At 42.2% G+C, this 16,095-nt stretch overlaps 1 protein-coding gene across 9 annotated transcripts in view; it reads left to right on the top strand.

Annotated features, from left to right (window-relative positions):
• LOC130281621 (histidine-rich glycoprotein-like) overlaps nt 1–15,856 on the top strand; it is a 34,610-nt gene extending 18,754 nt beyond the window's left edge. For 5 of the 9 annotated variants that reach the window (XM_056529035.1, XM_056529040.1, XM_056529038.1 and 2 more), the window contains exons 2-4: nt 10,422–11,288; nt 11,371–11,415; nt 15,358–15,856. In XM_056529035.1, the coding sequence (XP_056385010.1) occupies nt 10,422–11,288; nt 11,371–11,415; nt 15,358–15,479 (1,034 nt within the window). In that variant the 3' untranslated portion in view covers nt 15,480–15,856. Of the gene's footprint in view, nt 1–10,382; nt 11,289–11,370; nt 11,416–11,678; nt 11,897–15,357 lie in introns of those variants that run through there. The other 4 variants (XM_056529041.1, XM_056529039.1, XR_008846058.1 and 1 more) reach the window with 3 other exon arrangements.
• Nucleotides 15,857–16,095: the final 239 nt, after the last annotated feature.

The following is a 16,095-nucleotide window of genomic DNA, read 5'->3' on the forward strand; positions in this document are numbered from 1 at the left end:
GGTTGTTTTTTCTGTTCCTTCAGTATTATTAGTCGTGTGGTTGTTTTTTCTGATCCTGCAGTATTATTAGTCGTGTGGTTGTTTTTTCTGATCCTGCAGTATTATTAGTCGTATGGTTGTTTTTTCTGATCCTGCAGTATTATTAGTCGTGTGGTTGTTGTTTCTGATCCTGCAGTATTATTAGTCGTGTGGTTGTTGTTTCTGATCCTGCAGTATTATTAGTCGTGTGGTTATTGTTTCTGATCCTGCAGTATTATTAGTCGTGTGGTTGTTGTTTCTGATCCTGCAGTATTATTAGTCGTGTGGTTGTTGTTTCTGATCCTGCAGTATTATTAGTCGTGTGGTTGTTGTTTTGTCTGATCCTGCAGTATTATTAGTCGTGTTGTTGTTTTGTATGATCCTGCAGTATTATTAGTCGTGTGGTTGTTTTTTCTGATCCTGCAGTATTATTAGTCGTGTGGTTGTTGTTTTTTCTGATCCTGCAGTATTATTAGTCGTGTGGTTGTTGTTTCTGATCCTGCAGTATTATTAGTCGTGTGGTTGTTGTTTTTTCTGATCCTGCAGTATTATTAGTCGTGGGGTTGTTGTTTCTGATCCTGCAGTATTATTAGTCGTGTGGTTGTTTTTTCTGTTCCTTCAGTATTATTAGTCCTGTGGTTGTTTTTTCTGTTCCTTCAGTATTATTAGTCGTGTGGTTGTTTTTTCTGTTCCTTCAGTATTATTAGTCGTGTGGTTGTTTTTTCTGATCCTGCAGTATTATTAGTCGTGTGGTTGTTTTTTCTGATCCTGCAGTATTATTAGTCGTATGGTTGTTTTTTCTGATCCTGCAGTATTATTAGTCGTGTGGTTGTTGTTTCTGATCCTGCAGTATTATTAGTCGTGTGGTTGTTGTTTCTGATCCTGCAGTATTATTAGTCGTGTGGTTATTGTTTCTGATCCTGCAGTATTATTAGTCGTGTGGTTGTTGTTTCTGATCCTGCAGTATTATCAGTCGTGTGGTTGTTTTTTCTGATCCTGCAGTATTATTAGTCGTGTGGTTGTTTTTTCTGATCCTGCAGTATTATTAGTCATGTGGTTGTTGTTTCTGATCCTGCAGTATTATTAGTCGTGTGGTTGTTGTTTCTGATCCTGCAGTATTATTAGTCGTGTGGTTGTTGTTTTGTCTGATCCTGCAGTATTATTAGTCGTGTTGTTGTTTTGTATGATCCTGCAGTATTATTAGTCGTGTGGTTGTTTTTTCTGATCCTGCAGTATTATTAGTTGCGTGGTTGTTGTTTTTTTCTGATCCTGCAGTATTATTAGTCGTGTGGTTGTTGTTTCTGATCCTGCAGTATTATTAGTCGTGTGGTTGTTTTTTCTGTTACTTCAGTATTACTAGTCGTGTGGTTGTTTTTTCTGATCCTGCAGTATTATTAGTCGTGTGGTTGTTGTTTCTGATCCTGCAGTATTATTAGTCGTGTGGTTGTTTTTCTCTGATCCTGCAGTATTATTAGTCGTGTGGTTGTTTTGTCTGATCCTGCAGTATTATTAGTCGTGTGGTTGTTTTTTCTGATCCTGCAGTATTATTAGTCGTGTGGTAGTTTTTTCTGATCCTGAAGTATTATTAGTCGTGTGGTAGTTTTTCATATTATTAGTCGTGTGGTTGTTATTTTTTCTGATCCTGCAGTATTATTAGTCGTGTGGTTGTTGTTTTTTCTGATCCTGCAGTATTATTAGTCGTGTGGTTGTTTTTCTCTGATCCTGCAGTATTATTAGTCGTGTGGTAGTTTTTTCTGATCCTGCAGTATTATTAGTCGTGTGGTAGTTTTTTCTGATCCTGAAGTATTATTAGTCGTGTGGTTGTTTTTCTCTGATCCTGCAGTATTATTAGTCGTGTGGTTGTTTTTTCTGATCCTGCAGTATTATTAGTCGTGTGGTTGTTTTTTTCTGATCCTGCAGTATTATCAGTCGTGTGGTTGTTGTTTCTGATCCTGCAGTATTATTAGTCGTGTGGTTATTGTTTCTGGTCCTGCAGTATTATTAGTCGTGTGGTTGTTGTTTCTGATCCTGCAGTATTATTATTCGTGTGGTTGTTTTTCTCTGATCCTGCAGTATTATTAGTCGTGTGGTTGTTTTTTCTGATCCTGCAGTATTATTAGTCGTGTGGTTGTTTTTCTCTGATCCTGCAGTTTTATTAGTCGTGTGGTAGTTTTTTCTGATCCTGCAGTATTATTAGTCGTGTGGTTGTTTTGTCTGATCCTGGAGTATTATTATTCGTGTGGTTGTTTTTCTGATCTTGCAGTATTATTAGTCGTATGGTAGTTTTTTCTGATCCTGCAGTATTATTAGTCGTGTGGTTGTTTTTTCTGATCCTGCAGTATTATTAGTCGTGTGGTTGTTTTTTCTGATCCTGCAGTATTATTAGTCGTGTGGTTGTTTTTTCTGATCCTGCAGTATTATTAGTCGTGTGGTTGTTTTTTCTGATCCTGCAGTATTATTAGTCGTGTGGTTGTTTTTCTCTGATCCTGCAGTATTATTAGTCGTGTGGTTGTTTTGTCTGATCCTGCAGTATTATTAGTCGTGTGGTTGTTTTTTCTGATCCTGCAGTATTATTAGTCATGTGGTTGTTTCTTCTGATCCTGCAGTATTATTAGTCGTGTGGTTGTTTTTTCTGATCCTGCAGTATTATTAGTCATGTGGTTGTTGTTTTTTCTGATCCTGCAGTATTATTAGTCGTGTGGTTGTTTTCCTCTGATCCTGCAGTATAATTAGTCGTGTGGTTGTTTTTTCTGATCCTGCAGTATTATTAGTTGTGTGGTTGTTTTTTCTGATCCTGCAGTATTATTAGTCGTGTGGTTGTTGTTTCTGATCCTGCAGTATTATTAGTCGTGTGGTTGTTTTTTCTCTTCCTGCAGTATTATTAGTCGTGTGGTTATTGTTTCTGGTCCTGCAGTATTATTAGTCGTGTGGTTGTTGTTTCTGATCCTGCAGTATTATTATTCGTGTGGTTCTTTTTCTCTGATCCTGCAGTATTATTAGTCGTGTGGTTGTTTTTTCTGATTCTGCAGTATTATTAGTCGTGTGGTTGTTTTTCTCTGATCCTGCAGTTTTATTAGTCGTGTGGTAGTTTTTTCTGATCCTGCAGTATTATTAGTCGTGTGGTTGTTTTGTCTGATCCTGGAGTATTATTATTCGTGTGGTTGTTTTTCTGATCTTGCAGTATTATTAGTCGTATGGTAGTTTTTTCTGATCCTGCAGTATTATTAGTCGTGTGGTTGTTTTTTCTGATCCTGCAGTATTATTAGTCGTGTGGTTGTTTTTTCTGATCCTGCAGTATTATTAGTCGTGTGGTTGTTTTTTCTGATCCTGCAGTATTATTAGTCGTGTGGTTGTTTTTTCTGATCCTGCAGTATTATTAGTCGTGTGGTTGTTTTTCTCTGATCCTGCAGTATTATTAGTCGTGTGGTTGTTTTGTCTGATCCTGCAGTATTATTAGTCGTGTGGTTGTTTTTTCTGATCCTGCAGTATTATTAGTCATGTGGTTGTTTCTTCTGATCCTGCAGTATTATTAGTCGTGTGGTTGTTTTTTCTGATCCTGCAGTATTATTAGTCATGTGGTTGTTGTTTTTTCTGATCCTGCAGTATTATTAGTCATGTGGTTGTTGTTTTTTCTGATCCTGCAGTATTATTAGTCGTGTGGTTGTTTTCCTCTGATCCTGCAGTATAATTAGTCGTGTGGTTGTTTTTTCTGATCCTGCAGTATTATTAGTTGTGTGGTTGTTTTTTCTGATCCTGCAGTATTATTAGTCGTGTGGTTGTTGTTTCTGATCCTGCAGTATTATTAGTCGTGTGGTTGTTTTTTCTCTTCCTGCAGTATTATTAGTCGTGTGGTTGTTTTTTCTGATCCTGCAGTATTATTAGTCGTGTGATTGTTTTGTCTGATCCTGCAGTATTATTAGTCGTGTGGTTGTTTTTCTCTGATCCTGCAGTATTATTAGTCATGTGGTTGTTTTTTCTGATCCTGCAGTATTATTAGTCGTGTGGTTGTTTTGTCTGATCCTGCAGTATTATTAGTCGTGTGGTTGTTTTCTCTGATCCTGCAGTATTATTAGTCGTGAGGTTGTTTTTTTCTGATCCTGCAGTATTATTAGTCGTGTGGTTGTTGTTTTTTTCTGATCCTGCAGTATTATTAGTCGTGTGGTTGTTGTTTTTTTCTGATCCTGCAGTATTATTAGTCGTGTGGTTGTTGTTTTTTCTGATCCTGCAGTATTATTAGTCGTGTGGTTGTTTTTTCTGATCCTGCAGTATTATTAGTCGTGTGGTTGTTTTTTCTGATTCTGCAGTATTATTAGTTGTGTGGTTGTTTTTTCTGATCCTGCAGTATTATTAGTCGCGTGGTTGTTTTCTCTGATCCTGCAGTATTATTAGTCGTGTGGTTTTGTTTCTGATCCTGCAGTATTATTAGTCGTGTGGTTGTTTTTTCTGATCCTGCAGTATTATTAGTTGTGTGGTTGTTTTTTCTGATCCTGCAGTATTATTATTCGTGTGGTTGTTTTGTCTGATCCTGCAGTATTATTAGTTGTGTGGTTGTTTTTTCAGATCCTGCAGTATTATTAGTCGTGTGGTTGTTTTTTCTGATCCTGCAGTATTATTAGTCGTGTGATTGTTTTGTCTGATCCTGCAGTATTATTAGTCGTGTGGTTGTTTTTCTCTGATCCTGCAGTATTATTAGTCATGTGGTTGTTTTTTCTGATCCTGCAGTATTATTAGTCGTGTGGTTGTTTTGTCTGATCCTGCAGTATTATTAGTCGTGTGGTTGTTTTCTCTGATCCTGCAGTATTATTAGTCGTGAGGTTGTTTTTTTCTGATCCTGCAGTATTATTAGTCGTGTGGTTGTTGTTTTTTTCTGATCCTGCAGTATTATTAGTCGTGTGGTCGTTTTCTCTGATCCTGCAGTATTATTAGTCGTGTGGTTGTTTTTTTCTGATCCTGCAGTATTATTAGTCGTGTGGTTGTTTTTTTCTGATACTGCAGTATTATTAGTCGTGTGGTTGTTTTCTCTGATCCTGCAGTATTATTAATGGTGTGGTTGTTTTTTTCTGATCCTGCACTATTATTAGTCGTGTGGTTGTTTTTTTCTGATCCTGCAGTATTATTAGTCGTGTGGTTGTTTTGTCTGATCCTGCAGTATTATTAGTCGTGTGGTTGTTTTTTCTGATCCTGCAGTATTATTAGTGGTGTGGTTGTTTTTCTCTGATCCTGCAGTATTATTAGTCGTGTGGTTGTTTTGTCTGATCATGCAGTATTATTAGTCATGTGGTTGTTTTTCTCTGATCTTTCAGTATTATTAGTCGTGTGGTTGTTTCTTCTGATCCTGCAGTATTATTAGTCGTGTGGTTGTTTTTTCTGATCCTGCAGTATTATTAGTCGTGTAATTGTTTTTCTATGATCCTGCAGTATTATTAGTCGTGTGGTTGTTTTTTCTGATCCTGCAGTATTAGTCGTGTGGTTATTTTTTCTGATCCTGCAGTATTATTAGTCGTGTGGTTGTTTTGTCTGATCCTGCAGTATTATTAGTCGTGTGGTTGTTTTTTCTGATCCTGCAGTATTATTAGTTGTGTGGTTGTTTTTCTCTGATCCTGCAGTATTATTAGTTGTGTGGTTGTTGTTTTTTCTGATCCTGCAGTATTATTAGTCGTGTGGTTGTTTCTTCTGATCCTGCAGTAGTATTAGTCGTGTGGTTGTTGTTTCTGATCCTGCAGTATTATTAGTTGTGTGGTTGTTTTTCTCTGATCCTGCAGTATTATTAGTTGTGTTGTTGTTTTTTCTGATCCTGCAGTATTATTAGTCGCGTGGTTGTTTTCTCTGATCCTGCAGTATTATTAGTTGTGTGGTTGTTTTTTCTGATCCTGCAGTATTATTAGTTGTGTGGTTGTTTTTTCTGATCCTGCAGTATTATTAGTCGTGTGGTTGTTGTTTCTGATCCTGCAGTATTATTAGTCGTGTGGTTGTTTTTTCTCTTCCTGCAGTATTATTAGTCGTGTGGTTGTTTTTTCTGATCCTGCAGTATTATTAGTCGTGTGGTTGTTTTTCTCTGATCCTGCAGTATTATTAGTCATGTGGTTGTTTTTTCTGATCCTGCAGTATTATTAGTCGTGTGGTTGTTTTGTCTGATCCTGCAGTATTATTAGTCGTGTGGTTGTTTTCTCTGATCCTGCAGTATTATTAGTCGTGAGGTTGTTTTTTTCTGATCCTGCAGTATTATTAGTCGTGTGGTTGTTGTTTTTTTCTGATCCTGCAGTATTATTAGTCGTGTGGTTGTTGTTTTTTTCTGATCCTGCAGTATTATTAGTCGTGTGGTTGTTGTTTTTTCTGATCCTGCAGTATTATTAGTCGTGTGGTTGTTTTTTCTGATCCTGCAGTATTATTAGTCGTGTGGTTGTTTTTTCTGATTCTGCAGTATTATTAGTTGTGTGGTTGTTTTTTCTGATCCTGCAGTATTATTAGTCGCGTGGTTGTTTTCTCTGATCCTGCAGTATTATTAGTCGTGTGGTTTTGTTTCTGATCCTGCAGTATTATTAGTCGTGTGGTTGTTTTTTCTGATCCTGCAGTATTATTAGTTGTGTGGTTGTTTTTTCTGATCCTGCAGTATTATTAGTCGTGTGGTTGTTTTGTCTGATCCTGCAGTATTATTAGTTGTGTGGTTGTTTTTTCTGATCCTGCAGTATTATTAGTTGTGTGGTTGTTTTTTCTGATCCTGCAGTATTATTAGTTGTGTGGTTGTTTTTTCTGATCCTGCAGTATTATTAGTTGTGTGGTTGTTTTTTCTGATCCTGCAGTATTATTAGTCGTGTGGTTGTTTTGTCTGATTCTGCAGTATTATTAGTTGTGTGGTTGTTTTTTCTGATCCTGCAGTATTATTAGTCGCGTTGTTGTTTTCTCTGATCCTGCAGTATTATTAGTCGTGTGGTTTTGTTTCTGATCCTGCAGTATTATTAGTCGTGTGGTTGTTTTTTCTGATCCTGCAGTATTATTAGTTGTGTGGTTGTTGTTTCTGATCCTGCAGTATTATTATTCGTGTGGTTGTTTTGTCTGATCCTGCAGTATTATTAGTTGTGTGGTTGTTTTTTCAGATCCTGCAGTATTATTAGTCGTGTGGTCGTTTTCTCTGATCCTGCAGTATTATTAGTCGTGTGGTTGTTTTTTTCTGATCCTGCAGTATTATTAGTCGTGTGGTTGTTTTTTTCTGATACTGCAGTATTATTAGTCGTGTGGTTGTTTTCTCTGATCCTGCAGTATTATTAATGGTGTGGTTGTTTTTTTCTGATCCTGCAGTATTATTAGTCGTGTGGTTGTTTTTTTCTGATCCTGCAGTATTATTAGTCGTGTGGTTGTTTTGTCTGATCCTGCAGTATTATTAGTCGTGTGGTTGTTTCTTCTGATCCTGCAGTATTATTAGTCGTGTGGTTGTTTCTTCTGATCCTGCAGTATTATTAGTCGTATGGTTGTTTTTTCTGATCCTGCAGTATTATTAGTCGTGTGGTTGTTTTTTCTGATCCTGCAGTATTATTAGTGGTGTGGTTGTTTTTCTCTGATCCTGCAGTATTATTAGTCGTGTGGTTGTTTTGTCTGATCATGCAGTATTATTAGTCATGTGGTTGTTTTTCTCTGATCTTTCAGTATTATTAGTCGTGTGGTTGTTTCTTCTGATCCTGCAGTATTATTAGTCGTGTGGTTGTTTTTTCTGATCCTGCAGTATTATTAGTCGTGTAATTGTTTTTCTATGATCCTGCAGTATTATTAGTCGTGTGGTTGTTTTTTCTGATCCTGCAGTATTAGTCGTGTGGTTATTTTTTCTGATCCTGCAGTATTATTAGTCGTGTGGTTGTTTTGTCTGATCCTGCAGTATTATTAGTCGTGTGGTAGTTTTTTCTGATCCTGCAGTATTATTAGTCGTGTGGTTGTTTTTCTCTGATCCTGCAGTATTATTAGTCGTGTGGTTGTTTTTTCTGATCCTGCAGTATTATTAGTCATGTGGTTGTTTCTTCTGATCCTGCAGTATTATTAGTCGTGTGGTTGTTGTTTTTTCTGATCCTGCAGTATTATTAGTCGTGTGGTTGTTTCTTCTGATCCTGCAGTAGTATTAGTCGTGTGGTTGTTGTTTCTGATCCTGCAGTATTATCAGTCGTGTGGTTGTTTTTTCTGATCCTGCAGTATTATTAGTCGTGTGGTTGTTTTTTCTGATCCTGCAGTATTATTAGTCATGTGGTTGTTGTTTCTGATCCTGCAGTATTATTAGTCGTGTGGTTGTTGTTTCTGATCCTGCAGTATTATTAGTCGTGTGGTTGTTGTTTTGTCTGATCCTGCAGTATTATTAGTCGTGTTGTTGTTTTGTATGATCCTGCAGTATTATTAGTCGTGTGGTTGTTTTTTCTGATCCTGCAGTATTATTAGTCGCGTGGTTGTTGTTTTTTTCTGATCCTTCAGTATTATTAGTCGTGTGGTTGTTGTTTCTGATCCTGCAGTATTATTAGTCGTGTGGTTGTTTTTTCTCTTCCTGCAGTATTATTAGTCGTGTGGTTATTGTTTCTGATCCTGCAGTATTATTAGTCGTGTGGTTGTTGTCTCTGATCCTGCAGTATTATTAGTCGTGTGGTTGTTGTTTCTGATCCTGCAGTATTATTAGTCGTGTGGTTGTTTTTTCTGATCCTGCAGTATTATTAGTTGTGTGGTTGTTTTTCTCTGATCCTGCAGTATTATTAGTCGTGTGGTTGTTGTTTTTTCTGATCCTGCAGTATTATTAGTCGTGTGGTTGTTTCTTCTGATCCTGCAGTAGTATTAGTCGTTGTCACGATGCTGGCTGGCAGGTAGTGGATCCTCTGTGCCAGAGAGGGATTGGCGTGGACCGTGCTAGTGGACCGGTTCTAAGCCACTACTGGTTTTCACCAGAGCCCGCCGCAAAGCGGGATGGTCTTGCTGCGGCGGTAGTGACCAGGTCGTATCCACTAGCAACGGCTCACCTCTCTGGCTGCTGAAGATAGGCGCGGTACAAGGGAGTAGGCAAAAGCAAGGTCGGACGTAGCAGAAGGTCGGGGCAGGCAGCAAGGATCGTAGTCAGGGGCAACGGCAGAAGGTCTGGAAACACAGGCAAGGAACACACAAGGAACGCTTTCACTGGCACTAAGGCAACAAGATCCGGCAAGGGAGTGCAGGGGAAGTGAGGTGATATAGGGAAGTGCACAGGTGAACACACTAATTGGAACCACTGCGCCAATCAGCGGCGCAGTGGCCCTTTAAATCGCAGAGACCCGGCGCGCGCGCGCCCTAGGGAGCGGGGCCGCGCGCGCCGGGACAGAACAGACGGAGAGCGAGTCAGGTAGGGGAGCCGGGGTGCGCATCGCGAGCGGGCGCTACCCGCATCGCGAATCGCATCCCGGCTGGCAGCGGAATCGCAGCGCCCCGGGTCAGAGGACGTGACCGGAGCGCTGCCGCGGGGAGAGTGAAGCGAGCGCTCCGGGGAGGAGCGGGGACCCGGAGCGCTCGGCGTAACAGTCGTGTGGTTGTTGTTTCTGATCCTGCAGTATTATTAGTTGTGTGGTTGTTTTTCTCTGATCCTGCAGTATTATTAGTTGTGTTGTTGTTTTTTCTGATCCTGCAGTATTATTAGTCGCGTGGTTGTTTTCTCTGATCCTGCAGTATTATTAGTTGTGTGGTTGTTTTTTCTGATCCTGCTGTATTATTAGTTGTGTGGTTGTTTTTCTCTGATCCTGCAGTATTATTAGTCGTGTGGTTGTTTTTCTCTGATCCTGCAGTATTATTAGTTGTGTGGTTGTTGTCTCTGATCCTGCAGTATTATTAGTCATGTGGTTGTTGTTTCTGATCCTGCAGTATTATTAGTCGTGTGGTTGTTTTTTCTGATCCTGCAGTATTATTAGTCGTGTGGTTGTTGTTTTTTCTGATCTTGCAGTATTATTAGTCGTGTTGTTGTTTTGTCTGATCCTGCAGTATTATTAGTCGTGTTGTTGTTTTGTATGATCCTGCAGTATTATTAGTCGTGTGGTTGTTGTTTTTTCTGATCCTGCAGTATTATTAGTCGTGTGGTTGTTGTTTTTTCTGATCCTGCAGTATTATTAGTTGTGTGGTTGTTGTTTTGTCTGATCCTGCAGTATTATTAGTCGTGTTGTTGTTTTTTTCTGATCCTGCAGTATTATTAGTCGTGTTGTTGTTTTTTTCTGATCCTGCAGTATTATTAGTCGTGTTGTTGTTTTTTTCTGATCCTGCAGTATTATTAGTCGTGTGGTTTTGTTTTTTCTGATCCTGCAGTATTATTAGTTGTGTGGTTGTTGTTTTGTCTGATCCTGCAGTATTATTAGTCGTGTTGTTGTTTTTTTCTGATCCTGCAGTATTATTAGTCGTGTGGTAATACTAGGAGTCTCTTACAGGGTGCTGCTCGCTGCCTCTGCCATCTTCTCTGACCTTGGTGTGGAGTCTTCAGGATCAGAGCAGCGTTCTCTGTCTGGTGCCACGACTATACGACGTGGCCGGAGCTGTGTGGTTTCTAACGACCAATCAGAGTCAATCAGGAAATTTCTATCCATGGAGACTGAATTCGGCGATGGTGAGGATCTCCCGGAGTGGACAGCACCTTCTCCAGTATGGAGACCCAAGACCTCATATCCTTCTACCGCTCAATCATCACTCGTCTCCTTCCTCTGAGAACATGAAGACCCATGTATCTAATCCCCATGTATCTAATCCGCATGTATCTAATCCTCATATATCCAATCCTCATGTATCTAATCCGCATCCAGCTAATCCTCATGTATCTAATCCTCATCCACCTAATCCTCATGTATCTAATCCGCATCCGTTGAATCCGCATTCGTCGAATCCTCATGTATCCAATCCTCATCCATCTAATCCTCATCCATCTAATCCTCATGTATCCATTCCTCATGTATCTAATCCTCATGTATCTAATCCCAACACCATCTTCTGGCCTTCTCCACCTCACACACTTCACAGGTCATGGGAGTTCTCTATTCCATCGAGTGTTGCGTTCATCCCCCCATTGGTCGGACATCTTGGTCCTCTCGATCCTCCACCGTTTCTGGATGAGACCGTCCGTCCTCTCTCTGTACGTTCCGTCCAGGTCCTCGGGGCCCCTATAGGTCACGTTGTATCTCCAGAGACCCTCCATGTCTCCACCTCATCATCTCCATCTACCAACATGTTTCCGGACTTTGTGACCTGCTTCGTAGCTCAGACCGGGGGAGACGACATGTTGGGACATTATGAAGACGTCTCAGGTAAGACAATCTGTGAGGAGACACAATTATTACAATGATGGATCCCAAAATAATGGTGAATATTCTGATTTATTCCCTGTAGGGGATGGACCCGTCTGTAATGAAGAGGATCTTCCCGCTGAGCTCGGTAGGTTTATTCTCCAGAGGTAAATGATGAGATATATATATAAATATGATAATAAGATCAGGGCAGGTTAAAGGGGTACGGATGATATATGTTGGTCCTTGTGGTTGGTTGCAGACATCCTCTATTGTATGCATTTTTTGCTGGGGATTGCCCATAGCAACGGACCACAAGTGCAGGACTTGCTATTCCCTATAAATGGACACCAGCATTTGGGCTCGAGCACTTCCTGACTTTTGAGACCACGTTCTTGTTGTGATTGTCAGGTTAAAGGGGTACTCCGCCCCTAGACAGCTTATCCCCAAGGATCCAAAGAATAAGATGTCTGATCGTGGGGTCCCGCCACTGGGGACCCCCTTGATCTCCCTGCTACACCCGGTGTTCATTTAGAGCGAGGGGTGCAGCGCTGCAGTATTTTTTCTCCCGCTATTCCCCCCGTTAGTGTCCTAACGGCGCCGGGAAAGAAGCCGAAACAAGACAAACCTATAATGTAAGTCTATGGGACTCGTTCTAACAGGTATATATATATATATATAAAGATATGAGAGCATTAGGAGACCTAATATGAAGTGCAGCAGTACTGCAAGAAAACACAAGGTGGAGCCATAGAGAGGAGAAATACACTGATCATCCATAACACATACAGGGGAAATACACTGATCATCCATAACACATACAGGGGAAATACACTGATCATCCATAACACATACAGGAGAAATACACTGATCATCCATAACACAGAGAGGAGAAATACACCGATCATCCATAACACATACAGGGGAAATACACTGATCATCCATAACACATACAGGGGAAATACACTGATCATCCATAACACAGAGAGGAGAAATACACTGATCATCCATAACACATACAGGGGAAATACACTGATCATCCATAACACAGAGAGGAGAAATACACTGATCATCCATAACACATACAGGGGAAATACACTGATCATCCATAACACAGAGAGGAGAAATACACTGATCAGCCATAACACATACAGGGGAAATACACTGATCATCCATAACACATACAGGAGAAATACACTGATCATCCATAACACAGAGAGGAGAAATACACTGATCATCCATAACACATACAGGGGAAATACACTGATCATCCATAACACAGAGAGGAGAAATACACTGATCATCCATAACACAGAGAGGGGAAATACACTGATCATCCATAACACAGAGAGGGGAAATACACTGATCATCCATAACACAGAGAGGGGAAATACACTGATCATCCATAACACATACAGGGGAAATACACTGACCATCCTTAACACAGAGAGGAGAAATACACTGATCATCCATAACACATACAGGAGAAATACACTGATCAGCCATAACACATACAGGAGAAATACACTGATCATCCATAACACATACAGGGGAAATACACTGATCATCCATAACACAGAGAGGAGAAATACACTGATCATCCATAACACAGAGAGGAGAAATACATTGATCATCCATAACACAGAGAGGAGAAATACACTGATCATCCATAACACAGAGAGGAGAAATACACTGATCATCCATAACACAGAGAGGAGAAATACACTGATCATCCATAACACATAGAGGGGAAATACTCTGATCATCCATAACACATACAGGAGAAATACACTGATCATCCATAACACATAGAGGGGAAATACTATGATCATCCATAACACAGAGACCAGAAATACACTGATCATCCATAACAAAGAGACCATAAATATACTGATCATCCATAACAAATAGAGGGGAAATACTCTGATCATCCATAACACAGAGACCATAAATACACTGATCATCCATAACGTGTAGATTCCCTTCACCAACACAACCGCTATGGCCTGAAGCGCAGACTCTGCAGGTATCTAGTAGAAGTTTTTCAGCAGTTTGCTCTCATGCAGGGGTTGGATCAGATGGTCTAGCCTCCCCCACACATAAATACCCCCACACATAAATAAGCCTTGGCCCACAATGACCCTGTCCTGGTCACTGACTGTCCTTCCTTGGCCCCATAAGCCTGTCTCTGGTTGTGATTCCTTGACCCGATGACCCTCTCTCTGGTTGTCCTTCGTTGGCCCCATGACCATGTCCCTGGTTGCAATTCCTTGGCTCCATGATTGGCCCTGGTTGTCCTTCCTTGGCCCCATGACTCTGTCCTCAGTTGTCCTTCCTTGGCCCCTAACCCTGTCCCTGGTTATCCTTCCTTGGCCCCATAACCCTGTCCCTGGTTATCCTTCCTTGTCCCCATGACCCAGTCGTCAGTTGTCCTTCCTTGGCCCCATGACCTTGTCCCCGGTTGTCCTTCTTTGGCCACATGACCCTGTCCTCAGTTGTCCTTCCGTGACCCCATGACCCTGTCCCTGGTTGTCCTTCTTTGGCCCCATGACACTGTCCTCAGTTGTCCTTCCGTGACCCCATGACCCTGTCCTCAGTTGTCCTTCCTTGGCCCCATGACCCTCTCTCTGGTTGTCCTTCGTTGGCCCCATGACCATGTCCCTGGTTGCAATTCCTTGGCTCCATGATTGGCCCTGGTTGTCCTTCCTTGGCCCCATGACTCTGTCCTCAGTTGTCCTTCCTTGGCCCCTAACCCTGTCCCTGGTTATCCTTCCTTGGCCCCATGACCCTGTCCCTGGTTATCCTTCCTTGTCCCCATGACCCAGTCGTCAGTTGTCCTTCCTTGGCCCCATGACCTTGTCCCCGGTTGTCCTTCTTTGGCCACATGACCCTGTCCTCAGTTGTCCTTCCGTGACCCCATGACCCTGTCCCTGGTTGTCCTTCTTTGGCCCCATGACACTGTCCTCAGTTGTCCTTCCGTGACCCCATGACCCTGTCCTCAGTTGTCCTTCCTTGGCCCCATGACCTTGTCCCCGGTTGTCCTTCTTTGGCCACATGACTCTGTCCTCAGTTGTCCTTCCTTGGCCCCATGACCCTGTCCTCAGTTGTCCTTCCTTGGCCCCATTACCTTGTCCCTGTTTGTCCTTCCTTGGTCCCATGACCCTGTCCTCAGTTGTCCTTGCATGGCCCCATGATCCTGTCCTCAGTTGTCCTTGCATGGCCCCATGACCCTGTCCTCAGTTGTCCTTCCTTGGCCCCATGACCTTGTCCCTGTTTGTCCTTCTTTGGCCCCATGACCCTGTCCTCAGTTGTCCTTCCTTGGCCCCATGACCTTGTCCCTGTTTGTCCTTCTTTGGCCCCATGACCCTGTTCTCAGTTGTCCTTCTTTGGCCCCATGACCCTGTCCTCAGTTGTCCTTCCTTGGCCCCATGACCCTGTCTTCAGTTGTCCGTCCTTGGCCCCATGACCCTGTCCTCAGTTGTCTTTCCTTGGCCCCATGACCCTGTCCTCAGTTGTCCTTCCTTGGCCCCATGACCCTGTCCTCAGTTGTCCTTCCTTGGCCCCATGACCCTGTCCTCAGTTGTCCTTCCTTGGCCCCATGACCGTGTCCTCAGTTGTCCTTCCTTGGCCCCATGACCCTGTCCTCAGTTGTCCTTCCTTGGCCCCATGACCGTGTCCTCAGTTGTCCTTCCTTGGCCCCATGACCTTGTCCTCAGTTGTCCTTCCTTGGCCCCATGACTCATGGCCTCATGACTCTGTCCCTGGTTGTCCTTCTTCACCCACATGACTGTCCCTGGTTGTCCTTCCTTGGCCCCATGACTCTGTCACTGTTTGTCCTTGGTCGTCCTTCCTTGGACACTTCTGGTAGGTAAACACTACATACACCCCACAAGACCGGTTCTGCCCTGGCCTGGTTCATTATTTAGCCACTTAACCACAGTGTATATATATATATATATATATAATGCTGCCACACGACATCCGTGTCCTCACCCACTGTACAATTAAAGGGGTCTTCCAACCATAAGCTTGTCTGGTCTGTCTGGTGAATATTAGGAGCGTATAACATCCTGTCCCTTCTCACATTTAGGTCACCGTATGACGCAGAACGCCCTCGTGTTACTCGTGATGAAGATCGTCGCCTTCAAGCTGATCATCTTCGACCTGCTGCTGACTGGGGCGGCCATGATGGAAACATGTTCACACCAGTAGGAGTAATGGTGGAGCTCTGTGCACAGTATACAGGATGATATACAGCAGACTTATATGATTAACCCTCTGCCGGATCCACTTCTCTCTGGGGGCCCTAATGTCACCGTATGGTGGTTGGGGGGGGTGGACACAGCACTTCTTATCGTCAGGGGTTGTCTATAATAAGACAATCATGGCTGCATTCTTCTAGGCACAGTGCCATCCTGACCAGTGGTTGTGTCTGGCATTGCTGAGCTGTAGTTCCACACACAACCTGTGGACAGGTGTGGCGCTGTTTTTAGAAGACTGCCATGTTATTTGTTTTATTCTGGATGTTCCCTTTAAGATGCACAGATCTTAACCTGTCTCTGGAGTAAAGAGAAATAAAAGTTCTGATATTGGAAAGTTTGTCTGATTGTGACCAAATCTCATACGCGCTAACAGGAAAACAGGGGTTAACTCTCCAGCCCAGAGCAGTCTCCAGCCCAGAGCAGTCTCCAGCCCAGAGCAGTCTCCAGCCCAGATCAGTCTCCAGCCCAGAGCAGTCTCCAGCACAGATCAGTCTCCAGCCCAGAGCAGTCTCCAGCACAGATCAGTCTCCAGCCCAGAGCAGTCTCCAGCACAGATCAGTCTCCAG

Source organism: Hyla sarda, chromosome 7, assembly GCF_029499605.1.
Source record: "Hyla sarda isolate aHylSar1 chromosome 7, aHylSar1.hap1, whole genome shotgun sequence".
Lineage (NCBI taxonomy): Eukaryota > Metazoa > Chordata > Amphibia > Anura > Hylidae > Hyla > Hyla sarda.